The sequence below is a fragment of the Dipodomys spectabilis genome, unplaced genomic scaffold (genome assembly GCF_019054845.1).
Source record: "Dipodomys spectabilis isolate Male_0828 unplaced genomic scaffold, ASM1905484v1 ptg000499l, whole genome shotgun sequence".
Classification (NCBI taxonomy): Eukaryota; Metazoa; Chordata; class Mammalia; order Rodentia; family Heteromyidae; genus Dipodomys; species Dipodomys spectabilis.
In genome coordinates this window covers 2,635,015-2,653,426 of record NW_024871176.1, presented here as the reverse complement: position 1 = coordinate 2,653,426, position 18,412 = coordinate 2,635,015, and the positions used below count along the sequence as shown (strand labels likewise).

Genomic DNA, 18,412 nt, shown 5'->3' with positions numbered 1-18,412 from the left:
CACCTGCCACAATTGCGCTAAGGCTCAAAAGTAAACTCAAGGAGAGTCTGTCATTCTGGAGGGCAGATTCAAGAAGAGACCCGACATACCCTGACATATGCCATCACATACCCAACTTTGGAGAGGTTCTATTGGCTGGGATGAGGAAGGGCCCACAACTGCACTAAGCCGCCCACTAAGCCGGGCGGCAGGAAGCATGGTGAAGCCACGGCGAGTGGCGGGGCGGGACTCACCTGGTGATGATGGCCAGGTGGGGCGGGCTCATACAGGCCCCCATGAAAAGCACCACGTTCTCGTGCCTCGTCTGCCTGTAGGCCATCACCTCCCGCTTAAAGGCCTTGAGCTGGTCCTCATTGTCCCTCTCGATGTCGATCAGCCGGATGGCCACCTCGCCGTGCCAGCGGCCGTGGTACACCTGCCCAAAGCGGCCCTTGCCGATGAGCTCGCCGATCTCCAGCTGCTCGAAGGGGATGTCCCACTCCTGCAGGAAGATGCTGGTCTGGCTGGCCTTGCGTGGGAAGCTCCGGGCTGAGAGCAGGGACAGGTTCATCTCCTCGAAGTCGTCCTCTGACTCCTCAGCTTCATCATGGCCCTCTTCATTCTGTAGGAGGAGAGAATGATCAGCGCTGCGCTGCCTCCAGCTCTCCCCGCCCTGTGGTCCTGCCTGCTCTGCAAGCCACGTGCTCTGGGGAGGGCTTGACATGCCTCCACACTGCCACCTTCACTCCTGGCTGGTGACGGGTGGCTCTGGTCTAGGATCACAGAACCATGGAAATCAGGGTCAGCCAACTTTTTTGGTACTACTGGGTAAACTGGGGCTTGAAGCAGAGAAATGCCATGGGAGCAACCACCCATTCTAGTTCTCTGGACTTCGGTGATACGTGTGTGTCTTGGGGCTTGAACTCAGGGCATTGGCACCGTCCCTGAGCTTTTGGGCCTGAGGCTAATAATGCTCTACACTTGAGCCATAGCTCTACTTCTAGCTTTTTGGTGGTTAACTGGAGATAAGAGTCTTGTGGATTTTCCTGCTTGGTCTGAATTTGAATCCTGAGCCTCAGATCTCAGCCTTCTGAGTAGCTGGGGTTATAGGCATGAGCCACTGGTGATGGGCTTGTTTTGGTGACACATCAAAAGTGATACATCTCAGTGTCACACCTTCTCTCCCAGGTAGCCCTGGGATACCTCTTGTTGGAGGTCACAGGCAGCCAGACCCGGGGGCGGGGGGCGCGGGGGAACAATAATTCAGGGCTCTGGACTCCTGTGATCCAAGGGTGTCCTATTCCATCCACCCTGCTGTTTTGATGCTCATGGTGTATATGATTGGGGTGACTGGCTAAAATATGGGTGTGTCTGTATGTGGCACACGACAGCCACCATTACAAAGTGTCTTGCCTCCCCTGGGGAATTTAGAATCAATGATTCTGAAATTTGGAGAAGGCAGAGCATAAAGGTTCACAAGGTAGCAAGGCAGGCAAGAGACCCACGAGATCCAGCTATATCCTGATCTACAGTGCCAAGAGCATCAGCCAACCAGGATCCTGTATTTTTACTACGAATGCCACGTGACTCCAACACGCTCAGACATGACCATCCTGAGGGATAACCACTCAAGGTCTAAGAATGCACCTGTCCAGCATGGTGTTTGCAGTGCCTGGGACCTTGGGATCCTTTTGCTGGAACAGCGGTTTCCTGAGCCAATGGGGCATCCCAGAGGCCCTGCCCTGGTCAGATGACCTGAGAAGGTGGGCACAGGCTGTCCTCACTCTCAATCCCTTGGCAAGCTGCCCACCGTGCCAACCTCGGAATCAATCCGGGAAATGTTGGCTTCCCAAGATCATTTTCCTAAGGACCTTCTGTAGTCCCAGAAAGAGACACAATTTCCCTGGAGACCTAGAGAACCTGAATTCTTGGAAGCCCAGAGCACAGTGGCAGAGCGGAGTGCTCAGACTCCACAGTTCTGACCTGGGAGACTTCATTTCTTCCTTCCACAACCTGGGTCGGGGTGGAGGTAGGATGAGGGGGGGAAGTTCCAGAACATTCTCACTGCCCTACCAAGCCCAGCATCCCTGGAGCCCCCAACTCCTCATTCCATTTGCTAGTCAACCAGTCTTGAGCTCATTTTTCAACTACAAATGCAAATCTCTGGCCAACTTCCACACAACTGGCTTTCTCCCCCCCCCCCCCACACCCCAAGGCACACACCATGTAACATAATGGCCCATTAGGCTCAGGTGGGGAGGGGCCGAGCTCCTTAACTGTCCTGGAGTTCCAACATCCATCCAACGGCCACCCCTCCCCCATGCACCCCAAGCCCTCTGCAGCATCAAAGGCATCAGCTGGCCTGGCCATGTTCTCAGCAGCCCCTGGAAAAAGCCACTTCCCTCCACTCCAATTCTCACCTCCGAGGTTGGCTCCACTTCAATTTGAAGTAACGGGTTTCCTTCCAAGCTTTAAAGAAAGAAAAAAAAGCAATGTGACCCTTAGGTGAAAGGTAAGTCCATGGATAAATTGAAGCTAGCCACGAAGTTCTGCCTACCAAGTCATTCTCTCACAACATTTGGGTCTAAAATCATCCCTAACCTGGCATGCACACAAAGAATTTCAACAGATTCTGGAACGTTCAAGGCTTGTCTTTCTTTATTGCTTCAGTTCCAACTAAGAAGCTTCAGTATAAATTGGCCTTCATTCCATGAGTCTTAGATGTTCCTAAGTCTTATATGCTTGCCGTGGAAGAATGAATCTGATGTCTAAGGTTCACTCACCATCAGACTCTCCTGGGAGCATATCATTTGTTCATTCATTTGTGCATTCATTTATCCACTCATTCAACCAGAATTCTGCTCCAGAAGCATTCCTGAGGATTTAGAGTTGACCTAGGCTTCAGCTCCTCACTTCAAGTACTACTGCATGACTACTGAAAGACCTAAAGCAAGTTGTGTGATTAAAAGTGACAAGGAGCACCAGCACCGGTGGCTCACGCCTATAACCCTAGCTACTCAAGAAGCTGAGATCTGAGAATCACGGTTCAAAGCCAGCCAGGAAGGAAAGTTCATGAGTCTCTTATCTCCAATTAACCACCAGAAAACCAGACGTGGCACTGTGGCTCAAGTGGTGAAGTGCTAGCCTTGAGCTGAAGAGCTCAGGGATAGAACCCAGGTCCAGAGTTCAAGCCCCATGACCAACAACAACAAAAAAAAAAAGTGACAAGGGCCAATAATTGATGAGTTCAAGAAGTGGAGTATGAATTCCCAGGAGAGAGTGTTGATGGATATATTTGCAAGCTCCTGGTATTTGGTTTGGAATTTGTCAAGCACATGCAATCAGGACGTGGTGGGTGAGAATGAGAAGACTTCACAGGTGTGTGTGTGTGTGTGTGTGTGTGTTGTGTTCAAAAGCTCATGAGATGTGCACATGGTGGGTGCCAGTGCTGGAGCCCACTGTGCTTGTTTTGTGAGCTACATAGGGACCGTGGCGTGTGTTCTGTACAGAGCTTGTCTTGTGTGTCCCGGAGTATCTTTTGTAGTCTCCAGGATATGTGTTTGTGGTGTGTGACTACAAAGCAACACCTGGACTACCGAAGGCACACAGAGTTAAGACAGGTAGACAACAGAATCATAACAAAAGCCACGCCCCTTTTGTATTTCTCCAATAGGAACTCAGCAGATTCTCCAACAGCCTCATCATTGGGTGGGAGGGCTGTCCATCCTGATCCACAAGACCCTGGGAATCTGTCCACATTCTGGAGCAGAGTCTAAATGATCATCAGGTCCCAAAGAAGGAGAAAGGGGTCATCATGAAGCAGTGTGTAAAGAATTGTTTCTATGATAGCCAAGGGGAGACAGGATGAAATGGTAGTGTGATGGTTGATTTGCCTGGAAGTTGGTTCCTACGGGCAGAAAAACACTCCTAGGGTACCCTTCTCCACACCTCACACAGAGCACAGCCCTCCTGTGTTGGCATCCAGGTGTTGGGGCTATTGGAGGAGTAGGTTCCCATCACTGAGCACACACAAGCAGATCACAGGCACCTACCTAGTGACTGTTTCCCACCAGTACTTCTTGTCTGTCGAGATCGTAACCTGGGGTTCATCTCACACAAAATGTGGAGTTGGTTTATGTGCAGCAGAGACCCAGAGTGAGATGCTGGTCCCATAGCTCCCAGCAAGTTACTGCTGCATTTACTTTAGTCTAACATGAATCAAAAAGGATGGGAAAATTAGGGGAGCCCAGAGAAAAACCAAGTCAGCAGAAATATGATTTGGAAAAACCAATCAAAGCCAGTGTGCCCCAGTTTCAGCCAAAGAAGTAAAGGAAGCGATGTCACCTTGGCTGTCCAAGCCATAGGCTCTTCTATACGCAAAGAGCATCTGTGACCTGGGACTGTCTCATTGCAGTATTATTTACAATGAAATGTTGAAAAGTATTGAGAGATCCAGCAAGAGGCATAAGAGGAAGAAACTGACTCTACAAGGACATGTCCTTCCTTCCTTCCTTCCTTTTCTTTGTGCCAGAACTGGAGCTTGAACTCAGTGTCTGGGTGCTGTCCCTGAGCATTTTTTTGCTCGAAGTTGATGCTCTACCACTTGAGCCACACCTCTACCTCTGACTTTTGGATGGTTTAATTGGAGATAAGAGTCTCATGGACTTTCCTGTCCAGGCTTGCTTCAAAATTCTATCCTCAGATCTCAGCTTCCTGAGTAGCTAGGATTATAGGCATGAGTCGGTGGAGCTGTGGCTCAAATGGTTGAGCATCAGCCTTGACCAAAACCAAAACAAACCAAAGCAAAACAAAAACTCAGGGACAGCACCCAGGCCCTGAGTTCAACCCCTAGTCCACACACATTACACACACACACACACACACACACACACACACACACACACACACACACACACACACACACACACACACACACACACACACACACACAGCTTTGCCAGTAGTTTTACTTTAATTGGTTATTTTTCCTTTCCTTTTTAATGGAATACTCAAAATTTCCAAAATTAACTTTTGTCAACTGTTACAAACTGGAAGCCAGCAAGCTCATTCTACAAGATACTCAAATCAGATCATCAGAATGGCTTCAGTCCTCAGCTCTGCCTCTATATGGAGAAAATGAGTCATAGACAAACAAATGGGCAGGGCTGTGTTCTAATAAAGCTTTATTTATAAAAGCAGAGGATAGCTTAGTTTGTCTCACAGACTAAAGTCAACTGAACCCTGGTGCAAATCTCGAGTACCCTGTTTAAAAGATTAAGAACATTTACCAAGCTCTGCCTGATGTCTAGGGAAAGCTGTCTTTCTCATGACAGGGAGGGGACTGGGGAATTGGCCTGCTCCCTAGAAGTCACACGTGCCATTTTCTTGTATGTTGAGACACAAGGCAGAGCTTGGGGGGAGGGGGAATGTGGCCTCTGTGACCTGGCCTGGACTGTTTAGCTCTGCCTAAGTCATGCCCTGGATCTCTTTGTTCCTGCCCCATTTCTTTCTTTCAGAGAGAAGGAGCACAGTGGAAGGGGTGGGCAAAGCCAGAGGCTTAGGGACACAGCGCTCAGCTCCACTTACATTGGATTGGAGGCCACTGGATGCAGGATGACCTGGGGTGCCCGCGTTGGCGTCTCTGGCACAGGTACCACATCTGAGAGCCGGAGAAGGCACAGTCAGAGACCAAGCCTGGAGTCTCCCCAGTCCCCCCCGCCCCCCAGAGGCGGCCACCTTCTCTGATCCTGTCCCCACCAATACATCCCCACCCCTAGGGCTTGTCACAGCTACCAGTAGACTCACCTGGGAAGATGAACTGCTGCTTGTATTTGTAGTAGTGTGATGCTGCTTAGAAGAGAAAGAAAGCAGCAGGTGAGTGAGAATGCCCTCAGGTTCCACGCTGGGCCCACAGCCACCACATGATCATGCCCTCATGGGCACCTGGGACACCAGAGCTCCAAGCATCCAACCCAATATCCCCATGGGGTGTCTTATATCCCTAACCATGCTGCTACTGATAAAATGCATAAATACATGCTCATTCAAACACATACTCACATGGTCTACTCTTTAAATCAATATTAATTGTTCCCTTTGGGTAAATTTAATCTCAATGGCTTTTTAAAAAATCTTTTATTTGTAGACTGAGAAAACAAAAATGTTTCTATGGCTAGACATGATGGCTCATGCCTATAATCCCAGGTACTTAGAGTATGGACATCAGAAGAATGGCAGCCCAAGGCCAGCTGGGCAAAACGTTGGCCAAAGCTCATCTCAACCAACAAGCCAGGAACAGTGTTAATGGCTGTCCTTCAGATACCAGGAGGCACGGATGGGAGGCTCAAGGTCTGAAGGCAAAAGCACAAGACCCTACCTAAAAAATCAACTAAAACAAAAAAGGGAAAGGGGTGGGTGTGGCTCAAGGGGTAGAGCACCAGCTTTTTAGCAAGTACAAGGCCCTGAGGTCAAATCCCAGTACCACAAAAAAAAATTCTTCCTGTTTTCCCCATATTTTCCAATTAAGATTATCCTCTTTTTCTTTTCTTTTTGCTTTGTTGATATAAGAAATGGCTAAGCGCAGTGGCTAAAAACAGCACACATGTATCCACTTGGATTGAAGTCCAAAGTTTGCACTGAACTTCGAGGTTCTGGGTCAGCTGGAGAGTCCTCCCCTCATCCTTTACATTTAGATGAAACTACGAGGATAATGGTACAAGGCCAGACTGGGCAGGTGCAGTGCAAGTTTTACACCTACAATTCTTGGCCCATCACTTCAGCACCCAACTTGGAATAAAAAATCTTCTTTATATGTATCTATATATGTGTGTGTATATCTATAGATAGATAGATATAAACATGGCTGGACACTGGTAGATAACACCTGTGATTTTAGCTACTCAGGAAGTGAAATTTGAGGATCATGGTTCAAAGCCAGCTAGGGTAAGAAAGTCTGTGAGATTCTTATCTCCACTAAACTACCCAAAAAGAAGGAAGTAGAGCTGTGGCTCAGTGGTGGAGTGTTAGCCTTGGGCAAAAGAAACAGGAATAATGCCCAGACCCTAAGTTCAAACCCCAGGACTGGTTGTACACACACACACACACACACACACACACACACACACACACACACACCCTCTTCAAACCCCAGGACTGGTACGTACACACACACACACACACACACACACACACACACACACACACACACACACACACACACACACACACACCCTCTGTACTAAGCATGTGCAGACTTTTTTCTTGTTATTTCTTAGGCAATATGATACAATAGCTAGTCACAGAGCACCTGTGTTGTGTCAGATATTATAAATCAGTAGGAATGTCTTAAGAACACGGGAGAGGTGTGTGGTCCCCATGCAGACACTGAGCCATTGTACCCTTAGGTTGTGGTGCTCCTGTGGGCCCAGGAAAAGGACCTCAGGGGGCAAATATATTAGCTGAGATGGATGCACAGGCTGTTCCCTCAGCTTAACTAACAGACAGGAATGATTTGTAATTAAGAGATGACTGGAGAGCTTTGGGTGCTAAGTCATTTGTCTGGGGCATGCAAATGCAAATCCCTCCCTGAGGTTGGAAGTGATTTACAACTCCCTTCAGGACTAAGTTCCAACAGCTCAGGATCCCAAACTCCCTGCTAACATGGTATGTAGGTATGAAACACACGTTTGCTGAAAAAATTCCACCACTTGGGAAGTCGAGGCAGAAGGATCACAAGTTTGAGGCCAATCTGGCTATGTAAGTCAGGCCAGCTGAGAAAAGCAAAGGCTCAAGATGTAGCTCAGTGGCAGAGAACTCATTGAGCATGCGTACAAAGGCAGGCCCTGAACTCAGTTCCCAGTGCTGTAGAAAACCAAAACCAAAGCTGTATGGCTCACAGGTAGGCGCCAACCACATGCCTGTAGACATTTTTATGCCTATACTCATGCAAAATGTCGTCATACATACCTCAACACATGCAATACAGAGTATGCTATTATACCTGTGATTCTGCAAATCACTCATCTTTCCACTTAAAATGCATACGGGTATCTTCCCGTGACAAGGCTCCCTAGAATACTGAATTCCCTAGATGAGATCTTTGATGAGACTGTCACTCTGCTGAGCTCTGGATGCCTGCTGCTTCAATGATCCTAAGGGTTAGGAACTATTATTATCCCCATTGTGCAGATAGGGAAACTGAGGCCCAGAGAGTTAATCATCTGAACAACTATATGCAGATATTATGTGGTAGAGCTGAATTGAAGGGCTCACTATAGAGCCCAGGGTGGTATCAAACCCACAATCCTCCTGCTTCAGCTTCCATTCACCCTTTTGAAGAGGAGCCCTCGCCCTGGGCAATGCCCGGTAGGTGACCTGCCTGGCTACTCAGCACCCTAGCTAAGATAATTCCGCTGCAACTCAGGGGGTGGGGGGAGGAGGGGACGGGGTGTGTGACTTCCATGTGACAGGCCCTCACTCCTAGTAGACATGAGGTTGTACCAGAATTACATACACAAATAAAAGGGAGGTGACCCTGACCAAGCAACATGCATTTTACTCATAAACTGGCATGTTGAATGGAAACAGCCTATTGTACAACTACTTAAAGATAATTTTTAAAAATAAAGCACCAAAGTTTCAAGACTCAGACCCATTCCCTGTCTAGGAAGAACAGTGTGGGTGGGGGACAGTCGGCTTGTCCTCAACAGCACTGAGTCTGGGGCTCCCAGGTGTGAAAGTCAGAGAACCTCCTGAACTCAAGAGCCAGATTAAGTCTTTCCTCCTTTCAGAGGAATTGCTTAGGTATTCATCATAGCTATAGAGACTCCACAGCAGCCCTCCTGGGGTCTCCCATCAGGATCAGGGCTGCATTCTGGAAGTTAGGGAGAATCTCAGGTATGGCCCTCCTCAAGGAGAAATATCCCTATGTCTAATGACAAAGGGGACCAAAAAGCCACCATGTCCCCCATGTGGATCCTCCTCCATCGTCTACAGCCCAGTGCCTCCTCCCCAGTCAATAGCCTGAGTAGGAGATGGTGGAACCTTCTATAACATTCCAGCTTTCCAAGGTGAGAAAAGGGAATTCAGAAGTCTCACAGCAGGAATATGGGAGACCAGGGTCTTGAACCCAGGACTCTAGGTACTCATTTAGAGCATGTGTTTGACATTAGGGAACGGGACACAGAAAACAGGTGGACTCGGGAATGTGTCTCTACATCCCTTGGCACATGACCCTGCTGCTAACTGTCAACTGCTCTGGCTCACAGGACAAGTACCAGCTGGCAGAGCAATGGATCCCTCTGTAAACAGACTCAGGTGAAGACTGCAGCTGCTGCCAGCCAAAAGTGAGAGTCTCCACAAAGCCTTGTGCCACCTCATGCCTCAATTTCCTCACCTGTAAAATGGAGTGAATATCACTTATCTCATGGTTATTCTAAATGAAATTAGGTGATAGATGAACTGCCTATGGCAAGGATCCACCCACATTCCTCCTTGGTCCTCCCTACCCATCAGGCTACTGCTCTCGATCAAGGGCTGGTCTCATTCCCCTCTCTGTCCTCTCTTCCCCTCCAATGCAGGGTCGTACCTGGCAGGTTGAAGTTCTTCTGCTGCCTCGTGCACTGGGGGGAAGGGTGGAGGGGAGAAGGCGGCGTGGCGCTGGGTGGGAGGGGAGGAGCCGGCGAGGAGGGTGTGGAGGACGTCGTGGAGGAGGGGTTGCTGCTGGAGTCTGGCTGGTAAGGGACAGGGATGTGGTCCTGCAGAAACAGAAGGGGGCAGGGGTCATGAACAGGCAGGGAAGCACAGACACAAGAAAGAAAGGGGGCTGAGCAGGAAAGGATCGCAGCTCAGCTTCCTAGGCTACCCTTGCCTTTCTTTACTCGGGCAGTGACCAGATCCTTCGAGCTCCACCACGCTGCATCTGGCCACAGTAAGAATTAGTTTGTAAGCTGGGTGCTGGTGGCTCACACCTGTAATCCTAGCTACTCAGGAGCCTGAGATCTGAGGATCACTGTTCAAAGCCAGCCTGGGCAGCAAAGTCGATAAGTCTCTGATCTCCAATGAACCACCAGACAACCAGAAGTGGCGCTGTGGTTCAAGTGGTAGAGCACTAGCCTTGAGCTGAAAAGCTGAGGGACAGTGCCCAGGCCCAGAGTTGAAGCCCCACAAACGACCCCCCTCCCACCAAAAAAGAATTAACTTGTAGAGTCACATACCCATTCACTGCTTGGACCCCAAAGGGCAAGGTTATCAAGGAATGAAAACCACAGAGCCCCCTGTGCCTCTTTGAGTCTGGGCGGCCTCACACAGAGGTGTCCGGCGTACTCGCCCCAGCCTGACACCTCTCCTCCTGGGTGTTTATTAAAGAATCAACAGCCTGACAGCTCCTGAGAGCAGGGGAGCAAGATGCAGCATCTTCATCCACAGCTCAGCTGGAGTCTGCACTACCTTGCGCTGCCCCCTGGGTCAGCTCTAGAGCAAAGACAGAAACAGAGTTCCGATGCACAGCACATCATCAGAAAAAAAGAAAGGGTGAGAAAAAGAGAGAGAGAGAGAGAGAGAGAGAGAGAGAGAGAGAGAGAGAGAGAGAGAGAGAAAGAGAGAGAGAGAGAGAGAGAGAGAAAGAGAAAGAGGCAGTGTAGTGAGTCAACTACCACCTCTCTGCAAAGGTATGTCACCTAGTAATTCAGAATCTGGTCTCACTCGGGACCAAGAGTCTTTTGAAGACATAATTAAAAAATGAGGGAATGGAGAGAAAGAGGGAACAGCTTACACTAAGCAAAAGGAAAGAAATGTACATATCACCCTATTTGGAAGAAATAGTTGTATTGTCAAAATTCATACAATTCATAAGCTTTATAGACCATGATAATGACAATCCACCTTGTGAAGGTTAAAATGTGTTTGTGACTTTAGCTAAATATCACTACCTCCACAATATTGTGAAGTTTATGTAATCACTGAATCTCAACAAAGAAAATTAAAAAGTAAGGGTAATCATCTTGGACTAAGCCAGTGCTAACTACAATGACAAATATCATTCGATGAGATAGGAAAGGACACACTCACACACAGACACAGACAGACAGACAGACAGACAGACACACACACACACACACACACACACACACAGCCGTGCGAAGACAGAAGTAGAGATCAGAGGGATTCTGGCACAAGCCAAAGGTTGCGGGAATCCTCAGAAGCTGAGGAAGGCAACAGGTCTTCCTTCAGAGGCTCTGGTGAGCACCTCTGCTGACCCCTGACCTTGCTGAAAGCCACAGTGGTTTAACCATTTTTCCACTGGAGGTCATACGCGCCGCCTCCTGCTGACTACTGTGGATAAAGTTACTATGAGCATGTATATGTAGGTTTCCTATGAATATGGGTTTTTATTGCTCTGGAATAATGTTCAAAGATGCAATTTCTGGATGATATAGAAACATCATGCTTATTAGTTTTGTTGTATTTCTTTAAGAAAACGCACCATTTTCAGCACAGTACTCTGGGCAGACTTGCTCATTTTCCCTGGCTGAACTGTTCTAGTAGGAGGGGAAATTCTTTCTGCAGGTGAGGCCCAGGTCCCAATGGGACCAGTAGCTGGAGTTGGAATTCCTTCAGAGGGAAACTTGAACTCTTCTAGATCACGAGGGAAAGGGTAGCTGGCACAATCCTTCTTTCTGAACACAGACAAGAGATGGAAACACCCCTCAGAGACCATCCAGGCCTCACCCTTCCTCCCGTAGGGAGTACTAAGGGGGAGAAACATGTCAATGGCTTGCTGGAGTCCCATGGGTGTCCAGGTCCCAGCTCCCAGCCCAGAGACAGGAACAGAAGGCTGGACTATGGACTAAGAAACTGACTCTGGGAATCAAACAGGAGTACGCTCAGCTGGGCCTCCACTCCACTGAGCACTGAGCTGGACATGGCAGAGGTAACTGCCCTCTCACGGTCAGTTCCCTTAACTGCCCTTTGCCTCCTGACCCAACAGCCGCTGTGGAATGGTCTGCCCTAAATAAACAGAGGTTAATGTCTGGTGACACCACAGCCCAGCCCAACACGGGACTAGAACTGATAGTATTAAATGAGCTGTCCACTAAGACGAGATGCTGGGAGGATTAGGGCAGAGGCTGAGTAGAGATGAGACTGGAAGAGAACGAAGGGTCCACAGTACACTAGAAACCAATAAGCAGAAGGCTGTGAGGAGTAGAAAATCCATGGCGTTCTCTGTGGAGAACTCTAACAACACAGAGTAAACATGAGAGCAGAAAATGAGGGTGTAAGTCATCAACAGCTGAACAGGTCAGATCCATGAAGTGAGCCCTGGGTCAGCGCACAACAGAAGGCCAGAACAACCATCTGTGGTCTTGTTTGGGGTCAAGCCAACTGCCCAACTCAAGGCCATCCTCTGTGTGTCCTTTCATGAGGCCCAGCTCTTAGAGGGTGAGCTCCAGGCCCTGTGTCACCCCATCTGCTTTTCCTGTAGACACCCTACTTGGCTGACTTAGGCCAGGTGGGTCTCTGCTCCCTGCAGCCAACTGAAAACAGCCAGGCAGCATCAGCCCCTTCTGACACTGGACCACAGCAGGCAGATCTTCAGCCCTTGCTGCTAGGATAGATAATAGTTCTGATGCCTTGATCAAAGGGACCAGAGCTACAGATCAGTCCCCCGAGGAGCACAGATAGGATGCTGCGAATGCTTATCTTCCATCCGCTCTGCCTTCTTCTCCCCTTCACCTTGTCTTCTTGATCCTCCCTCTTTCTCTATTGCTGTTATTCCTTTTTGATCATTTACCATCTCCCCCATTCCCTCTATCCTCTTTCATTTCCACCATCTTTTCCTCTGTCTTCCTTTCCTACTTCCTTTTCTTCTTCACTTTTCTCCTTTTCCTTCTTACGCTTATTTTCCCTTCTCTTCCTCTACCGTTCCCTCCTGCCTCTCCTTCCTTCTCCTCTTGTTCTTCCCATCCTTCCCCCTATTGATCATCTTCCTGCTCCATCCTCTCCTTCTCTTCTGCCGGCTCCTCTTCCTCCCTGCCTTCCTTCTCCTTCTATCCTCCTCCTCTTTTTTTATTCTGCCAGTCCTAGGGTTTGAACTCAGGGCTCAGGGGCTGTCTGTTTGAGCTTTTTTGCTCAAAGCTAGCCCTCTAATAGTTGACCAGAGTTCCATATCTAGCTAGTTGTTGGTTAACTGGAGACAAAAATCTCATAAACTTTCCTGCCCAGACAAGCTTTGAACTGTAATTCTCAGATCTCAGCTTCCTGAGTAGCTAGGGTTACAGGCATGAGCAACTGGTGCCCTGCTTCTCCTCTTTTTTTCTGTCCCTCTTCCTCCTCCTCCTCTTCTTCTTCCTTTCTCTTCCTCTTCCTCTTCCTTTCTTCCTCCCCTTCCTCCTGTTTTCATCATCAAGCTGTGCATGCATGCCCTGAGTACCCCATGCTGGACTAAATCCCTTTTACACACCACACCATCTAATCCTCTCCACAACCCCAACCACATCTATCGTATCGTATAACCCATTTTACAGAAGTGAACACCAAGTGCAGTCAGACTGAAATGGCCTGCCCAGTCACATAGCAAGTTAAGGAGTTGAGCTGCAAGTCCACGCTTTCTGACGCCAAAATCCACATTCCAATTATCATGGCAGGTGAGAAAACAAGGGCTCTGCGAAGGCGGATAGACGGAGCCAGGCAGGAAAAGAGCCAAAGCAACGTCAAGAACACTTCAGAGCAAACTGGCCCCGAAATCTACACCATTCCCCACTTCACTGCCTGACAAAGACCATCTGCATGACACCATGAGAGGAGAAAGGAGGGAAAAAAAATAACTCAGCCCAGTGAGGGAACCTGACCACATTCATGTCTATGCTTTCTAAACAGAGGTTAATTTATTTTCCTTGTCAGATTCTCCTTCTGGCAGACAAGCAGAACAATGCCAATCACTGATGACTCTAACCCCAAGGGGCTGCAGCGCCTGTAAAGCCAGAGGGGCAGGCCACAAGGTGGCTCTCGATTCCTGGTCCCCTCAGGATGCCAAGGAAAAGACAGGTCTTCAGAAAGGCAGTTACCCCAGGGGCTCATTATCTGAGCCCCCCTCAGCCCTCCCAGCTGTGGGGATCCCCTCTTATAAAAAACCTGTATCTTATGTTTTTTTAAATTCAAGTCTTCATTTGTTGGGGAGGCTGATGGAACCCTGAGCCTTGCACAGGCAAGGCAAGCGCTCTCCTGCCTGAGACCTGGATGTTTTGAAAATGACCATGGAGAAGGGGACATTTTACCTGGAAGCTTATAATACCAGCCAGAATTTCCAACACATCTACTGTACGCATGTGTTTTAAAATACTGATCTTTTCATTTTGTTTCCCTAACTTTCCTCTTGTTCACCTCAAGTGTTTATGAAACACAGACTCCATGTCCTTAGATGCTAGGGACGCTCGCCATTAAGAGCTGGGGTCTAGGTCTCCTCTCCTCTAATCTTGTTTCACTTTTCTCATAATTAAGAAAGTACACCAGGAGTGAGGCTGGCCAAGTCTCACCTTGGTTGCTAATTCCAGAGCCATGAGCAGTCTGCCATATTGTGAAGAAGCCCAAGCCACAGGCTCAGGGTACATGTGAGTAAACCTAGACTTCTGTGTGAGGCCCCGCCCTTGACATCCCACTAAAGATGATGGAAGCTCCAGCTAGGTCAAAGCACCTGACGGTAAACATTTCAGGTTCAAGGGACATAGCTGTTGTGATCTTCAACTTTTCATTTTTTTACATCTAACTGGGATGTGACGGAGTTCCAATAATGTTTTTTTTCCTTTGGTTTTGTTTTTGAGACAGTCTTCAATGATCCTAGGCTGGCCTGGAACTCTCTGTAGAGCTTGGGCTGGACTTGAAATCCTGCCTCTGCTTCACTGGTGTTGGGATAAGTGTCACCAAACCCAGTCCTGGTAAGTCTTCATTCATAAAATTAGACCATGGGATGGACATGGCCTATGGGCAAGAATGGGCTAAGCTCTGTGTTGGATGCCTCAAGACACCAGCTAATGGAGATTTCCCAGCTGAGTCCTGGGACTCTATGCAGTAAAACCAAACCCATGCTGTGTCCCAGCTCCCAATCCCCAGAGCTATGAGCACAGTACAAGAATGGGTGTCATATCCCACCAATATTGGGGCCACCCATCAAGCTGCAGCAGATGAAAAGAGCACCATTTCATGTACAGAGAACCCAAGGTTCTGGGAGATGAAGTGACTTGCTAAAGCTTTGCATCCAGTAAGTAGTGGAAGCGAGGGCGGACTGCCAGGTTGTCCTGACGCCAGAACACAAGCCTTCTCCATTGCTAGGACGATGCCACGAGAAGCCAGATGGCAACTGGCTCAGAGATCTCGTAGCAGAATCTGGGGGTGAGAGCACAAGAAGAAAAGAGCATACAGCTTGGGAGGAAGCATGGAAGGAAAGGTCAGAGATGAAGGGAAGGAGGGACTAAACTATGCCCAGCCTTGTAAGCTACCAGAGAAGATTCAGGCTTGTTTTTGGAAAGCAACAGAAAGCCCCTGGATGGTCTTAAAAGCAAAGAGAGATGACAGTCTAATGACATTCTTAAGAGTCACCCTGGCTGCTGGCCCGAGAATGGATGGGGGAAGGAGGAATGAGAGGAGAGCATGATCTTCAGAATGCTCATCTGGGACCTGCACGCTTGTGTCTCCCTTCTTCTTAGGGCTGACTCACACTTATTCACCTTCAAGGCCTTATGGGGCTCCAAAGACCACACAGGGGTATATCCTTTGCCTCCCACTGCTAAGCTTTGTGGGCCCAAGTGTAGCCTCACCAGCAGACCAAGAGGAACATGGGGGAGATCCTGCTAGAAATAAAGAGGTACAGAGAGGGCTGGGAATGTAGCTTAGTGGTAGAGTGCTTGCCTAGTGTTCATGAAGCCCTGGGTTTGATTCCTCAGTACCACATAAACAGAACAAGAAAACAAAAAGTCTCAGAGAGGCCCACTGCTACCCAGCTGCCTGAGGAAGGAAGCTAACCCAACTAGCTGGTGCTCAGAGCTCAGAGCTCCCAAAGATAACCTCCCATCCAGTCTCCACTAGAAGTGGAGTTGTTGATCCCCAGCCCTTAGCACACAGATGTTCGGAAAGCCGAGGACCATCTGCACAGCGGATCCCAGCAGATGGGGAGACGTCTCAGAGCATAGAGCAGGCAGGGGCTGAGGCACGGAGGAAAACTCCCTTTGGGGTTCTCCTGACCACACCACCCTCCACACATGCACCCCCTATTTCAAGGACACAGATTTCTGGCACATGACTATCTCTGCTAACTGCCAGGCGCTTCCAGCAAGCTTGATTCCACACAAATCACAGGGGAAAGGGAGGACCAGGAGAGCCCAGGGGGGTTGGCAGGTGCGTACCGCACCCAGGTCAATTCCGTCCATCCCTTTTGCCCACTACTTGGTGGTGCCACCCCCCCCCACAAGCCTGAACCCCACAGAAGCCCCCATCTCACCTTGTTGATTTTGTTGGTTTTGGGGAGCGTCTGACTGATGTGCAGGTCTGAGTACCGGGGTGGTTTCCGTACAGGGTTGTTGATGTCACACGGGACCGACTCTGTCCGGACTAACCTTGCTGGATCCGTAGGGACAAAAGCAGTAATGGGAGAGTTTAAGTATTATTTTGGCTTTGACTGTACCAGGAGAGTGGAGCTGACCCCACCTGGAAGGTCCCTGTCTCACCTGTATATGCGCATGTGGACGCGTACACGCACGCGTGCATGCACACACTGAGAGAGACAGTCATTGTATCACTATGGTGAGACCCAAGTGTTCTCTACGCTTTCTGTACTGTCCAAAATATAATAATCAGCTGGGAACAATGGCCTACATCTGCAAGCTGAGATCTGAGGCTGAGATCTAAGGATCACAAATCAGCAAAACAAGCCAGAAGTGGAGCTGTGGTTCAACCAGTAAGAGTGGAGGACTTGAGCAGAAGGGAAAGCATAATACCCTGTATTCAAACTACAATTCCTGCACAAAATAAATGTAAATGATAATTAAAAACAAAAACTGAGGCTCTCACAGTTAGTTTTTTCCCTATACCATTATTGTTTCCTAGTTACCCATTCTAGAACTGATCCTCCTTTAATATTATGAGGTTCCTGATTTCTCAGGATTAGCAGACAGTTCTAACCTTTGTATGGGGTCACCTTTTGTTAACCATGGGCGGGGGGGGGGGGGTATCAGAACTAAGCAGCTAGCCACACATGGCCATCCAAACAATCACTAAGGCCTATTAAGACCAGCCCCTGGGGGTCACACCCAAAACTACCCAGCAAGATGGACATATAGATGATGCCAGACAAATGCTTCCTGACCCAAATCTCATGATTGACCCCTTTCCTTCTGTTATTTCTACTACTCACAGGGAGCAAGACAAAGAACAACACAGAGAAAGCTAAGGTTAATACAAAGGTCCTCTTCTTGGTTCATCTGTTTTCTTTTTCTTTTTTTTCTTAATTGTGGGAATAAAAAGAGAACTGGTTGAAATGTTAAAGCTTTGGGTTGACCCAAGGATTTAATTTCTCTGCTTAGCCTGAGCTGCCATTACCATGGAAACAGGGTCTATTTTCAACTTCCCACCAACAGAGGGGAAAAGGGAAAAAAAAAAAAAAAAAAAGCAGGCAGACTTCTGGAAAGTTCCATTTGCTTGTACAGGTACCTGTTGTCTTAGAACACGGAGAGCATGACCTGGAAGGTGGGTGGCAGGGAGGGAGGGAGTCTTTCCTTAAATATCAGCCTCGGAGGGTCACCCGCCCCCCAGCAGTCTGAGGCTCACCTCCACACTGGAGACAGAGTCACAGCATCAACTACCCAGAGGAATTTCATGGGAGAATTCCTCCTCAAAGAAGCTGGCCCAAGGTGAGGGAGCTGTGAGAATTTAGGCTTTAAAATAGCTTCCTTGACTGTACATAGTGACTCTGGAAATAGATGGTTCTTAATTAAGGGTGTGGGGTGAAAGGGGCATGGGAAGAGAGGTGAAGGCCTTTCTCCACTTCTCTATGTGGACGAACAATGCAAAGAGCATAAAAATCCCCTGGCTTTGGGAAGGCCTTCAGCCACCACTTGCTTCCTCCTTCCCTTGAGTTCAGTCTAAATTTCAGGGGATTCCTCCAAGCTTGCTAATTGAGTCCATGCAGGAGTGCGAAGATGAAGATGAAAGATCTGCTCTTGTATTAGCAAATCTTCTGAAATGACTGATAGTTTTAAATGGGGGTCTTAGCAGGGGAGGTGGTAAGAAGGAAGATGAACTCTGGTACTAAGTTGCTAAACTTTAAAAGCAAGACTATGGCACATAGAAGTCTCCGTTGGGACTTTAAGATTCAGAGACACTTGAAAGACAGATCCATACAGCTGCTGGAGCATCTGCCTTCTCCAGATACCTTCCCTGCCCCATC

The 18,412-nt window shown here is 48.5% G+C and overlaps 1 protein-coding gene across 1 annotated transcript in view; it reads right to left on the bottom strand.

Moving 5' to 3' along the window:
* Positions 1 to 18,412, bottom strand: part of Ksr2 (kinase suppressor of ras 2) — a 197,574-nt gene that overhangs the window by 39,356 nt on the left and 139,806 nt on the right. Inside the window, exons 10-15 of the mRNA XM_042669592.1 lie at positions 16,469 to 16,610; positions 9,566 to 9,734; positions 5,785 to 5,826; positions 5,566 to 5,638; positions 2,400 to 2,448; positions 234 to 601 (exon numbers count right to left, since the gene is read on the bottom strand). Of these exons, the coding sequence (XP_042525526.1) occupies positions 234 to 601; positions 2,400 to 2,448; positions 5,566 to 5,638; positions 5,785 to 5,826; positions 9,566 to 9,734; positions 16,469 to 16,610 (843 nt within the window). The remainder of the gene's footprint in view (positions 1 to 233; positions 602 to 2,399; positions 2,449 to 5,565; positions 5,639 to 5,784; positions 5,827 to 9,565; positions 9,735 to 16,468; positions 16,611 to 18,412) is intronic.